The sequence below is a fragment of the Cetorhinus maximus genome, chromosome 8 (genome assembly GCF_964194155.1).
Source record: "Cetorhinus maximus chromosome 8, sCetMax3.hap1.1, whole genome shotgun sequence".
In the NCBI taxonomy this organism is placed as follows: Eukaryota; Metazoa; Chordata; class Chondrichthyes; order Lamniformes; family Cetorhinidae; genus Cetorhinus; species Cetorhinus maximus.
This window is the reverse complement of record NC_135886.1, coordinates 13,863,181-13,877,621: the sequence shown is the minus strand read 5'-3', so window position 1 is coordinate 13,877,621 and position 14,441 is coordinate 13,863,181. Positions and strand designations below refer to the sequence as shown.

At 44.1% G+C, this 14,441-nt stretch overlaps 1 protein-coding gene across 1 annotated transcript in view; it reads left to right on the top strand.

Moving 5' to 3' along the window:
• LOC144683448 (lysine-specific demethylase 9-like) overlaps nt 1-14,183 on the top strand; it is a 68,577-nt gene extending 54,394 nt beyond the window's left edge. Inside the window, exons 3-7 of the mRNA XM_078546474.1 lie at nt 5,507-5,644; nt 7,899-8,041; nt 8,128-8,295; nt 9,709-9,817; nt 13,769-14,183. Of these exons, the coding sequence (XP_078402600.1) occupies nt 5,507-5,644; nt 7,899-8,041; nt 8,128-8,295; nt 9,709-9,817; nt 13,769-14,131 (921 nt within the window). The 3' untranslated portion in view covers nt 14,132-14,183. The remainder of the gene's footprint in view (nt 1-5,506; nt 5,645-7,898; nt 8,042-8,127; nt 8,296-9,708; nt 9,818-13,768) is intronic.
• Nucleotides 14,184-14,441: the final 258 nt, after the last annotated feature.

The window sequence follows — 14,441 nt, the reverse complement described above, 5'->3', positions numbered from 1 at the left end:
TGAAGCAAACAGCGAAAATATAGACTGGAATTCTTGAGACACTGCTCATAGCCTCAGAGACAGGATTTTGATGGCCTTATGAGCCTTAAATGAAGCATTCATAGCACAAATTGGATAGTGTCTTGTTATTTCACCCAGCTTTCCATTACCCTCTGTACAGACTTGTGCACTTAACCTGAATTATTCCTTCTGTAATCTTGTTACTGTGAGAATTTACTTAATTTGTTCCTTAGTATAACATGTGGGTGTACAGAGAAAATGAGGCTTGGAGACCAAACAATTGTAACTTTATTCCAAGATTGGGTTGTGCACGGCAGCAATGTAGCTATTGTTTTGAGTCATAGCATCTTGCCGGGCAGAAGATCATCACTTGGCCCATCATGCCTGTGCTAGCTCTTTGAAGGGCTGTCCAATTTAGATTCAGGCCCCAGTCTTCTTCTTCCCTCCTCCCCTCCATTAATCCTATAAATTAGAAGTATATCTATTGTTCTTGCGAGAGAAAAGTTTGCTTCTGCTCTTTTTATGACCTCTTCCTGCCTCATTGTTCAATAAATAACAATTGCATTTATATTACACTTTTAATGTTGTGAAAATGTCCGAAGATCTTCATTATCGAATTTTGACACTGAGCCACATAGAGTTCGTGGGAGGTGATCAAAAGCCAAGTTAAAGTTAGTAAGTTTACTTACAAAGCCCACTAATTAATTTTCTTTTCATTCAGTCAGTGGATGTGAGCATCACTGGCTAGGCCAGCATTAATTGTCCATTATCCAGGTTTCCGCCTCGGCAAATCAACAACAAGCCAACTGCTCAACCTCACACAACATATCGAAGATGGTTTTGAGCAAGGGATGGTAACAGGTGCTGTTTTTGTAGACCTGTCAGCAGCATACAATACAGTGAACCATAGACGTCTCCTCTGCAAGATCCTAGAGATGACAAAAGATATTCACTTAACAGAGCTGTTAGAAAGCATGCTTCAGAATCGCCAGTTCTATGTTGAACTAGGTGGGAAGCACAGCAGGTGGCGTATTCAGAAGAATGGTCTTCCTCAGGGAAGCGTGCTTGCACCGCTGCTGTACAACGTCTACACGAATGACGAACCTATAGGCGGTGTCACACGCCGTTTTATATATGCTGTTGACTTATGTGTCACTGCCCAAAGCATTGATTTTAACACCGTGGAGAAAACGCTTTCTGAGGCCTTGGAGGGACTAACATCTTACTATGAAGAAAACCACCTTCGTGCAAACCCATCAAAGATGCAAGTTTATGCATTCCACCTCAGAAACCATGAAGCCAAATGCCAGCTTAAAGTAACCTGGTGTGGAGCAACATTGCGAGCACCCTATCTGCTTAGGAGTCACCCTTGACAGATGCCTCACTTTCAAGAACCACATCAAAAAGACAAAGGCAAGAGTGAGCACACGAAACAACATCCTGAATAAGCTCACTAACACAAAATGGGGAGCAAGCTCGAAAACATTGCGAACCAGTGCACTTGCTCTTCGCTATTCCACTGCCGAATACGCCTGCCCTGCATGAGAAAGATCATCTCATGCTAAGAAGACGGATGCCGTTCTGAATGCAAGCTGCTGACTTATCACAGGTTATTTAAAACCAACGAACACTAACAGCCTATATATCCTGGCGGATATCGCTCCCCCTGAAAAAAGAAGAATGGTAGCCAGCAAGAAAGAGCGACTCCATCAAACATCAGATGAGAGGCACCCTCTACATGGTCATACACCTACACCCAGCCGCCAAAAGTCAAGGAAGAGCTTCATGAACAGTGTTGTTCCATTACAGTCAACCCCATCTGAAGCCCGCATCGCCTTGTGGAAAGACCGGCTCGCCAGTCTCGAACAACCCCCAGCGATGGAAATTCTACCAGATGAAAGCCTTCCCCCAGGAGCTCATTGCAACTGGGCAACCTGGAAGTGCCTTAACAGACTTAGGACTGGTATAGGTCGTTCAAAGGTGTCACTAAACAAATGGGGATATACAACCAGCCCGACAACTTGTGAATGTGGAACTGAGCTACAGACTATGCAACATCTCCTGCAATGCCTATCGCTAGAGGAACCCTGCACTGTTGCACAACTTGCCGAATTCAACAAGGCACAAAAATGTGTCCAGTTCTGGCTGGGCCATGTATAGACTGTCCGTGGACACGATGAGAAGAATTGTCCATCCTTCATTGCCCTTGAGAGGGTGGTGGCAAACCACTTTCTTGAACCACTGCGTTCCATCTGGTGTAGGTACACCCACAGTGATGTGAGGGAGAAAGTTCCAAGAGTTTGACCCAGTGATGATAAAGAAATGGCAATATATTCCCAAGTCAAGGTGATAAATGACCTGCAGGTGGTAGTGTCCCCCATGTGTCTGCTGGCCTTGTCCTTCTAGATGGTTGAAGTTGTGAGTTTGGGAGGTGCTTTTGAAGGAGGCTTGGTGAATTTCTGCAGTGCATCTTGTAGATGGTAGACACTGCTGCCACTGTGTGCTGGTGGTTGAGTGAGTGAATGTCTAATCTAGTGTATGGGATGCCATTCAAACAGTCTTCTTTGTTGTTGGTGGTGTTGAGTTTCTTAAGCGTTGTTAGAGCCACACACCCAGTTCAGTGAAGAGTATTCCATCATGCTCCTGACTTGGGTCTTGTAGATGGTTGACAGGCTTTGTGTTGTCAGGAGGTGAGGTACTTGCAATAAATCAATTAAATTGTTATTGGAGTGTTCTGTATTTTAACTGGTGTTTTAGGGAATTAATTGCACAGTTCTGTGCAGCCCTTCATGAAAACAAGAAGTCAGTGGCCTTGGAAATTATCTGAATGTGACTACAGCACCAGCCAGTGGAGAGAGGGCTCAGCAGAGTAGCTTACTTCCTCCTCCAATGCAGCACTTGATGATGTGAAACTCTCAACTGAGTCCTCAATCATTCACCTGGCTTTTGCTGTGAGCAGCGAAAGAAAAGCTTTCGCCTTGCATCTTGTTTTCCAGAGGATTTTTCCAGGCTTGTCAATGGAGGTTTCTGATAATTGGATATATGATCCAGTACAGCACCCTCTACAGGAGATCTCTGATGTTAGAAAAAGCAGCAGGAGGTTCTTAGACCGATAAGATTGGAGAATCCTTACTGAGATGTGCAGACTCCAAAGCAACAAATTTAACAATAGGAAACAAAATATATTTGAATGATTTTGCCAGAAGATAAATAAAGATTGGGGCACATGCATGGGATTAAGGGAGGGACTTCAGAAAAACAGAAAAGGGGAATGAAAGTTATTTAATTTTTTTAAAACTCTGCAACATTTGTTTTCTTCTGAGAGACTGAGACTCCACATCTGTAAAATTATTTTTCCCAGGTCCTTGGAGGTATTTCAGCAATAATTATCACTTACTGAACCATTAAAAACTGTTAGCCAGATTGCACTAGTCCTGAATTTTTCATCTGGTTTTAAGATGAGACTAGTGGGTAATTACCCTCAGTTCACGCCAGTACAATGATCTTTGTGCAGATTCCAATGGAGCCTGTAAAGGAAACAATTGACAGCAATTTCCAGATTTTTGCATTTAACTGCATGTGCGCAAGCCAGAGGTTGCTACAGCCATCTGTTTTATTGTGTAGTAATGATAAGTGCTGACAGCCTCGCTGTAATTAGTGCAGCAAAACCTGGGCCTTTACTTGCCCACGTTATTGACATTATTTATGGTGTGATCTCAGGAAAGCAGTGAGTATGACTAATTGTAAATTCAAGAGGGTGGGGTAAGTAACTGCAGGAAAAGTTTGGAGTGAAAAGGGTTTTGTGGGAATTTGAGGCTGGAGAGGTTTTTTGAGAGAGGATTTTTTTTTCTAGATGGGACTGGCCAGATGGACTGCGACTTCTATCCCAGTTCTGTACAGCACCACATAAATGAGTCTGTCATTGCCAGTTCATGCTGGGAATGCCTATGGGTGCAAAGAGAACTCATTGAGCCCAGTGGTATGAGATGGGTGAAATATTTGGAGGTATCGATTAGCCTTATCAGTAATGATGTCATTAAACCCTGCACGAAAGTGACTCTTCCATTAAGAACAGCTGCTTCTGGGTGAATTGAAACCTTTGTACATTTATTTCTGACTGACCTAGTAAACACTTTCACTGGAAGCAGGGATGGATTTGTTTGGATTATCTCCCAATCAGAATTAGCCCAGGGCTTGGCTCCCAGTTGATGTACACTCCTTAGTCTCGCAGGTTCTTGTCTTTCTCCGATACTAATCTTGCGGACTGTTTGTTTTGGCAAATAGTCAGTCATTTAAACTTTGGGGTTGAATCAGTTTCAGTTTAGTTTAATTCAGATTTGAAGTAGTTGGCAAAGGAAACAGAGAGGAAACGAGAATTGTTTTTACACAGTGAGTTGTTATGATCTAGAATGCGCTGCTTGAAAGAGCAGGTTAAATAATAACTTTGAAAAGGGAGTTTGATAAATACCTGAAGGAAAAAAATTGCGGGGCTTTGGGGAAAGTTCACGGGAGTGCGGCTAATTAGATAGCTCTTTCTAAGAGTCAACATGGGCACAATGGCCTAATGGCAGCCTCCTGTGCTGGAAGATTCTTTGATTCCTTAATTTATTATTGAGTCAGGTTGAAACCAAGCCTGATTCCTAATTGGCAATAAAATAATTCTGTATGCTTGAATTGGAATCAGTGCTATTACTGGGATTTCAGTAGAGTGTAAGGGTGAGTGTTTATAGTTTGTGTATACTCTTGATTATTTACATTACAGTGCAGTTATTGATTGTGTCTGCCTAAACGCAGGCTGTGACTTGAGAGAAATTTCTGAGCTGGGTAGCATGAGGGCGCTGAACATGATGGGAACACGGGATGAATTCAGCATCACATGTCCTTGCGCTGTCTTGGCGTGCGTGAGAATTTCGCGGTGAATCATCTGTAACATGCCGAGTTACAACACCAACTAGCATTACTGATCACAGTTCTCTGTTTAATACTGTGCTGGTTACCTGGTAGCAGAAAAATTGGTTCAGTTCACGTATGCAATCTCCGCTCTTGAGCAGTTATATCATTGCCATGGGTCTGTGATACGGAAGGAGAAAGAAATCTAAATTATCAGCTAGAAATCAACATGAAGGTAATTGGTAGAGGAAGCGGAGGGGAGTTTTTTTTTTATTAAAACAGCAAGTTGCGATCTGAAACAGCATGAAACAGAGGTGGAAGCAGATTCAGTAGAACTTTCACAACTCAATTGGGTATTAATCCTTGAAAAGAAAAAGAATTGCAGGACAATGGAAAAAGAGCAAGGCAGAATTGGATAGGTCTTCCAAAGAGCCGACACAGACATGGATCATACTGATGTCTCCTGTGCTGTTTGATTCTAAGAAATGGGTGAAGCAGAATTGATTTTCCGTATTGACTGTTGGGAGAATTCCTATCTACAATGTGGTTTTTCCTTGTGGTCAATTACTGCCTATTCCTAGGTATTGTTAACTGAACTCTCTCTCTCTCTGGACAGGTTTCACGGACTTATTGTTGTGGCACGTACAGAGCAGGTCCAATGAGACAGATCAGCTTGGTGGGAGCAGTGGATGAAGAGGTTGGAGATTACTTCCCCGAATTTCTTGATATGTTGGAAGACTCTCCGTTTTTGAAAGTAAGTGTGCAGTCCTGGATTGGTTAATGGTGAAGGGTTCATGCAGTGCATGTTCAGAGTATGGAGCAGGATGCTGCTCCATCCCTACGTTGCATGTTCCACACTCGGTGGTAACACTTTAGCCTGTGGGTCAGAACGTTGTGGGGCCAATTCCCACTCCTGAGACGTGAGCCCTTAATCCAGCTGATGCCCCCAGTGTGGAACTGAAGGAGTGCTGCCCTGTCAGGGTACTGTCTTTCAGGTAAGATCCTACAGAGGCCATTTCTGCCCCAACAAGTGGATGTTAAAATTCCCATTGCATTATTCCAGTGATTTAAGAAGGGACTTAACACAGATAATTTGGTACGGTAAAGCAGTAATGAAACAATGTAAGACTTTCAAGGAAGTGACGATTTAGATGCTAACTAGGCATATCCCTTTGAAGGGAATAAGTAGAGCATCCAAAGCTCATGCTGCCCAGATAACAAAAGGAAATAAAAGTTAAAATATAGCTGGAAAAAGAAGCTTATGACAAATGCCAGGAGCAAGATTAATTTAATAACCAGGAGGATTATGGAAGTAGGAGGAAATTGAAAGGTTCATACAGGAGGTAGAGTTATGATAAAATATTGGCAGGTAACAGTAATTTGAACCTAAAATATTTATGAACGTATAATGTATGAGATTTGCTAGGGAAAAAGTTAGACCTATGAAGGACTCAGTGTAATCTCCGTGTAGAGGCAGAGGAGATGGGTATTAAATGAGTACTTTGCATCAGTCTTTAAAAAGCAAGTGGATAATGTGAAGGTTACAAGGAGAGGGTAGTAATAGATAGAGAAGTCTACTAAAAAGATTAGCATTACTGGAAGGTTGCTAAGTCACCTGGTCCAGATGGAATGCATCCTAGGTTGTTAAAAGAAGCAAATGTAGAATTAGCCAGAGACATTGATCAGAATTTTTCAATCCTCAGTGGGTGCAGGGGCACTGTTGAAGGACTGAAGGAGTGCTAATATTATACCATTATTCAAGAAAGGCGAAAAACTCTCAGGCCAGTCTGCCTAACATCGATGTTGGGGAGCCATAATCGGGGATAAAATTAAGCTTCTATTTGGAAATGTATAGGTTAATCAAAGAAAGCCAGCATGAATTTGTTAAAGGAAAAACATGTCTGACTAGCTTGATGAGTTCTTTGCTGAGATAACAGTTGATTAAGGCAGTGCAGCAGATGTATCTCTGAATTTTTAGAATGCATTTGACAAAGTGCCATACAGGGGACATATTAAGAATATCAAAGTCAGTGACATTGATGAGAGAGTGCCGGTATGGATACAAAGTTGGCTCAGTGACAGGAAGCAAAGGATGGTGCTGAATGGATGTTTTTCACAATGGAAGGGTGGTGGTGTGCTGTGATGTAGAGAAGTGCAAAGTGATGGACTTTGCTTTGAATATACTCAATGACTGAGCATTCTCACACTCTGGGGTAGAGAATAGAGAAGAAATTAGTCCTCACCTCAGTCCTAAATGGATGACCCCTTATCCTGAGACACTGCCCACATGTCCTCGACACTCCAGCCAGAGGAAACAGCCCCAGGCATCTACCTTGTCACACCCACTGTCTTGTCCCATATAGACCCATTTTACTCAATTTCTCCTAATAGGACAATCCCCTCATCCCAGGGGTTAATCTAGTGACCCTCCATTGCATTCCATTGCACTATGAAAAGTATATCCTTCCTTCCATGGGTACAGAAATGAAAACTGTATGTGATAGGCAACAATTGCAGCAAGACTTCCTTACTCTTGTAATCCAACCATTTTACAATTAACACCAAAATACATTTGACTTCCTAATTATTTGTTGTACTTACATGTTAATTTTTGTTGCTCTGAAGCCAAGAAGAGATTAGAAACTTTATGGAGTGAGTTATCATCATCTGGAATGTGCTGCCTGAGAGGATGGTTGAAGCAGATTCAGTAGTAACTTTCAAAAATGAAATTGTGTAAATACTACAAAGTGCAAAAGAGTTACAGCACAAACAGGCCATTCGGCCCAGCCAGTCCATGTCAGTGTTTATGCTCCCCATAAAAAAGATAAAGTTGCAGGGCTTTTGGGAAAGTGCAGGGTCTAATTGGCTAGCTCCTTCAGAGAACTGGCTCCAGCATCATGGGCGGAATGACCTGCTTCTGTGTTTTAAGATTCTGTGAAATCTGGTATGATTTAGACACTGGGGACCCCACATTATTTGGAGTAATTTATGCTGATTCTCTTAACCAGATGACACTGCCATGGGGAACCCTATCCAACCTTCAGCTGCACTGCCGATCGCAGAGTGACGATGGCCCCATAATGTGGGTGAGGCCTGGCGAGCAGATGATCCCGACTGCAGACATGCCAAAGTCCCCCTTCAAGAGACGACGGTAGGAGGGCGCTTGAAATGTATCTATATTGAGAGACATTTGAATAAGCGGTGAGCTTGACATTGACCATTTCCATTCTTGCACAGGTCAATGAACGAAATCAAGAATCTCCAGTATCTACCTCGGGCCAGTGAGCCCCGTGAAATACTCTTTGAAGATCGGACGCGAGCCCACGCAGACCATGTGGGTCAAGGCTTTGATTGGAAGAGCACGGCAGCTGTAGGTGTGCTGAAGGCAGTCCAGTACGGAGAGTGGTAAGAAAATTGTAACATGCTTGTATGACTTTGCATTCACACATGTATTTATAGAATCATAGAGGTCTACAGCACAGAAAAAGGCCCTTCGGCCCATCGAGTCTGCGCCAGTCAAACAAGTACCTAACTCTTCTAATCCCACTTTCCAGCACTAGGCCCATAGCCTTGTATGCCATAGCATTGTAAGTACACATCCAAATACTTCTTAAATGTTACGAGGGTTTCTACCACCCTTTCAGGCAGTGAGTTCCAGATTCCCATCACCCTCTGGGTGAAAAAATTCTTCCTCGCATCCTTCTGTAAACCTCCTGCCCCTAACCTTAAATCTATGCCCCCGGTTATTGATCCCTCCACCAAGGGGAAAAGTTCTTCCTGTCTACCCTATCTATGCCCCTCATAACTTTATATACCTCAATCATGCCCCCCCTCAATCTCCTCTGCTCCAGGGAAAATAACCCCAGCCTATCCAATCTCTCATAACTATAACTTCCAGCCCAGGCAACATCCTGGTAAATCCCCTCTGCACTCTCTCTAGTGCAGTCACACCCTTCCTATAATGCAGATTCCAGAACTGCACACGCTACTCTAGCTGTGGCCTAACCAGAGTTTTATGCAGTTCCAGCATAACCTCCCTGCTCTTATATTCTATGCCTCAATTAATAAAGGCAAACATCCCGTATGCCTTCTTTACCACCTTATCTACTTGTCCCGCTACCTTAAGGGACCAGTGGACGTGCACACCAAGGTCCCTCTGATCCTCGGTACTTCCCAGGGTCCTACCATTTATCGTGTATTCCCGTGTGTATTTATATGTGCATGAACCTGCCTGCCTTAAACTCTCCCTCCAAGTAAACCCCCACCCACTCAATCAGGTCATCTCAAGCCTCTATTCTCATCTCAATCAAAGGCAAGCCTGTCTTTGATCATTTCCATCTAACCTTCACTCACATCTTCGTTCCACCTTCCAACCCCGCTTCTGCCTACGCCTGCCTGAAAAAGAACTACATTCTAGATGGCACCTCCAACAGTGTGGCACCAACTCACGGCTGTCCTCTCTGGTGCTGCCCATGCTGGTGGCGCGGCACTCATTTGCACCTGCATCCCCCTCCGGCGCTACAGCGTTCTGGGAATGTGTTAGTGATTAAACTTGTCAATTGCCAAATTTTTCTTGGTGCAGTTATTTTTTTTTTAAACACAGCGCACTCTTTTTCACACTCTCTTCCTAATTGATTATTTTTCCTGAAAGTAATCTGCCTTTGTTTAATGGTGGTTGCTGAAGTGGTCCAAACAGGCTTTCTTGTCTCTCAAGATTCAAACCAAATCTTCAACCAACCTGAACTGGCCACCATTTCAAGATTGGAACTTTGCTAAAATCCCACTTAACACAACTTTCAATTTCATTCTTTTTGACAGGAGTGACCAGCTTCGGGTAACCAAAGACGTGATCTGTTTTCATGCAGAGGATTTCACAGATGTTGTACAGAGATTACAGCTGGATCTACATGAGCCGCCAGTGTCACAGGTATTGTATTCACTCCCTCCAAGGGTTTTTTTTTATTCATTCATGAGATGTGGGTGTGGCTGGCTGAGCCTGCATTTATTGCCCATCCCTAATTGCCCTTGGGAAGGTGGTGGTCTGCCTTCTCGAACCACTGCAATCCATGTGGTGTAGGTACATCCACGGTGCTGTTAGAGAGGGAGTTCTAGGATTTTGACCCAGCAACAATGAAGGAACGGTGATATATTTCCAAGTAAGGATGGTGAATGGTTTAGAGGGGAGCTTCCAGGTGGTGGTGTTCCCATGTATCTGCTGCCCTTGTCCTTTTAGATGGCAGTGGTCTTGGGTTTGGAAGGCGCTGTCTAAGGAGCCTTGATGAATCCCTGCAGTGCATCTTGTAGATGGTACACACTGCTGCTACTGTGCATCAGTGGTGGAGGGAGTGAATGTTTGTGGATGTGGTGCCAATCAAGCGAGCTGCTTTGTCCTGGATGGTGGCAAGCTTCTTGTGTTGTGGGAGCTGCACTCATCCAGGCAAGTGGAGAGTATTCCACCACACCCCTGACTTGTGCCTTGTTGATGGTGGACAGGCTTTGGGGAGTCAGGAGATGACGTATTTGAGGCTGTGGTGTAGTGTTATTGTCGCTGACTGGTAATCCAGAGACCCGGGGTCATACTCTGGGGACCAGATTTGAATTCCACCACAGTAGATGATGAAATTTGAATTCAATTTTAAAAATTTGGAGTTATAAGTCTAATGATGATCATAAATTGTCGTAAAAACCCATCAGGTTCACTAATGTCCTTTAAACCTACATGGTCTGGCCGATATGTGACTCCAGACCCACGACAATGTGGTTGACTCTTAAGCGCCACTCAGTTGCATTAAAACCGCTAAAAAGTCTCAAAGCGATGAAACCAGACCAACCACCTGGCATTGACCTTGGCACCGGAAACGACAAAGGCAATCTCAGCCCTGTCAACCCCGCAAAGTCCTCCTTACTAATATCTGTGGGCTCGTGCCAAAATTGGGGAGAGCTATCTCACAGATTAGACAAGCAACAGCTTGACATAGTCATACTTATGGCATCACATCTCACAAACAATGTCCCAAACGCCACCATCACCATCTGCAGCAGTATGCAGTCAGGAAGAAGTTGCCCCAGGAGTCCTCAACATCAACTTCGGACCCCATGAAGTCTTATGGCATCAGGTCAGTCATGGGCAAGGAAACCTCCTGCTGATTACCACACATCGCTCCCCCTCAGCTGATAAATCAGTGCTCCTCCATGTTGAACAACACTTAGAGGAAGCACTGAGGGTGGCAAGGACTTAGAATGTACTCTGGGTGGGGGACGTCAATGTCCATCACCAAGAGTGGCTCAGTAGCACCAATACTAACCGAGCTGGTTGAGTCCTAAAGGACATAGCTATTTGACTGGGTCTGCGGCAGGTGGTGAGGGAACCAACAAGAAGGAAAAACATACTTGACCTCATCCATACCAACCTGCCTGCTGCAGATGCATCTTTCTAAGACAGAATCAGTAGGAGCAACCACCGCACAGCCTTTGTTGGGACAAAGTCCTGACTCCTCATTGAGGATACCCTCCATCGTGTTGTGTGGCCTTGCCACCATGCTAAATGAGATAGATTTCGAACAGATCTAGCAACTCAAGACTGGGGAACCATGAGGTGCTGTGGGACATCAGCAGCAGAATTGTATTCGAACATAATCCGTAACCTCATGGCCTGGCATAACCCCCACAGTACCATTACCACCAAGCCAGGGGAGTGACCCTGGTTCATTGAAGAGTGCAGGAGGGCATGCCATGAGCAGCACCTAACAATGAGGTGTCAATCTGGTGAAGCTACAACACAGGATTACTTGCGTACATGAGCAGCAAGTCATAGACAGAGCTAAGCGCTTCTGCAATCAACAGATTTGATCTAAGCTCTGCAGTCCTGCCATATCCAGCTGTGAATGGTGGTGGAAAATTAAACAGCTAACTGGAGGAGTTTAAAATATCCCCATCCTCAGTGATGGGGGAGCCCACAAAAGGCTGAAACACTTGGCGTTTTTGGCTGAAAATTGTAGCAAGTGGATGATCCATCTCTGCCTCCTCCAGAGGCCCCCATCATCGCAGATGCCAGTCTTCAGCCAATTCGATTCTCTCCACGTGAAATCAAGAAATGGCTGAAGATACTGGATACTGCCAAGGCTTTGTGCCCTGGCAACTTTCCGGCAATAGTACTGAAGACTTGTGCTCCAGAACTTGCTGAGCCCCTAGCCAAGTTGCTTTAGTACAGCTAAAACACTGGCATCTACCTGGCAATGTGGAAAATTGCCCAGGTTTGGTCCCGTACACGCAAAGCAGGACAAACCCAATTGGGCCAATTACAGCCCCATCAGTCTACTCTCAATCATCAGTCAAAAATGGAAGGGTCATCAACAATGTTATCAAGAACAGGTCAGAGGCTAGGAATCCTGTAGCGAGTAACTCACCTCCTGACTCCCCAAAGCCGGTCCACCATCTACAAGGCACAAGTCAGGAGTGTGATGGAATACTCTCCACTTGCCTGGATGAGTGCAGCTCCAACAGCACTCAAGAAGCTTGACATCATCCGGGACAAAGCAGCCCGCTTGATTGGCACCCCATCCACAAACATTCACTCCCTCCACCACCGATGCACAGTAGCAGCGCGTGCACCATCTACAAGATGCATTGCAGCAACTCACCAATGCTCCTTTGACTGCACCTTCCAAACCCACGACCACTACCATCTCGAAGAACAAGGGCAGCAGATACATGGGAACACCACCACCTGGAAGCTCCCCTCTAAACCATTCACTATCATGACTTGGAAATATATCGCCGTTCCTTCACTGTCACTGGATCAAAATCCTGGAACACTCTCCCTAACAGCACTATGGATGTACCTACACCACATGGACTGCAGTGGTTCAAGAAGGCAGCTCACCACCACCTCAAGGGCAATGAGGAATGGACAATAAATGCCTTCCTAGCCAGCGAAGCCCACATCCCTTGAATGAATAAAAACTTAGCTTACATGTCGAGTTGTATATATGTTAAGTATTAATTGCCGGCCATTGGGGTTTGGCTCATTGAGTGAATGCTTTGTGTGTGGGTTTTCCCCAAACTGTAACATGATTTGGAGCTGCATTGAGTTTTCTGAGGTGAATTCTGAAAGCTGACCGTCTGTATTTAGCAGAGTCATGATGTTTGTAAGAGATTCCCATGAGAATCTGACACAAGAGACCCTGGATTACTTGTCATTTTTCTGCTCCATGAGTTGTGGTCAGATATCTCTTGGATTGGCATATGTGGATGATCTAGTATATTAATTTATGGTGCTGGATGAGGAGAATGAATGTGCTTTTACCATGAGCACTGAGTTGTAAATTGTGCATGAACTTGCTGCTGGTAGCTTGGACAGGTATTGAAAAGCATCAGTACATTTTTAATGATGAGATGGATGTTCCTGCAATGCCACACATCCTCCAGCTCAGAAAACAAACAGCTTAAACTGTGGAGTCATTTGTGGACCTAGTTCATTGTTAGGATTTTTTAAACAATTTATGTTTCATCTTTTTCTTTCTATTTGTCTCTTCCTTCTCTCTCTTAATCCAGTCTTCCTTTCTCTTTACCCCATTTGAAGCCAATTCACCCGTTTCCCACTTTCATCATTCTTTTATTTCTTTCTCAACCTTTATATCTCATTGGTTAAGGAAATCAACCATTGGTCCTGTCATTCACCAAAGTCCCAGACCCCGTTGCTTTCACTGCACACTTAACAACTTGTAAGGCAACAAAATTGTTGAGCTGAAGGTTGTAGTACAAAATCTCACTTAACAGGGCACATCACAAGATGCCTGCTTCAGATTCTGTGCCAATGTCATTTATGGTAAGGGTAAAATGCCAGATTAATTTCAGTATTCCCTTTTTCTTTTCACAGTGCGTGCAATGGGTGGATGAAGCAAAACTCAATCAATTAAGGCGAGAGGGCATCCGCTACTCGAGGATCCAACTCTCGGACAACGACATATACTTTATTCCTCGAAATGTCATACACCAGTTTAAAACTGTGTCTGCCGTTTGCAGCTTGGCCTGGCACATACGTCTGAAGAGATACCACCAGGAGGAGCCAGAATCGGAACCAAACACTGACTCTGACATCGCTTCTAAAGAGATTAAGACAGAAACTGATGTGAGCTGTTCAGATGATACAGTAATAGAACCTGAAGTCCAGGCCAAGCTGCCAATAATACAGGAAGATCACAGTCGTCACCCCCAAGATCAACAAGGTTTTCCACAATGACGTGTGTACATACTCGACTTTTTAAATAAATATTTTTTTCTTTCTTTTTAAACAGGGATGTGAAGTTTTAGTTTTATAAGTTGGCCGGGATTCAAATTTTAGTGAAGAAATCGTGCCGTTCTTAAAGTGTGCTTCTTGCATTGCAGTGACATTTCAAAGCACTTGGCGAGTGAATGCTGCCCCTGTTTACACAGATATTCAATCCGCTCGTGGATATGATTCGGGCCTTTTTAATCTGACCCTTTAGCTGACATGCCGAAAAAGTAACAGCCATGCTGACCCTGTGGTCAGTTACAGAGAACCGGCTGCA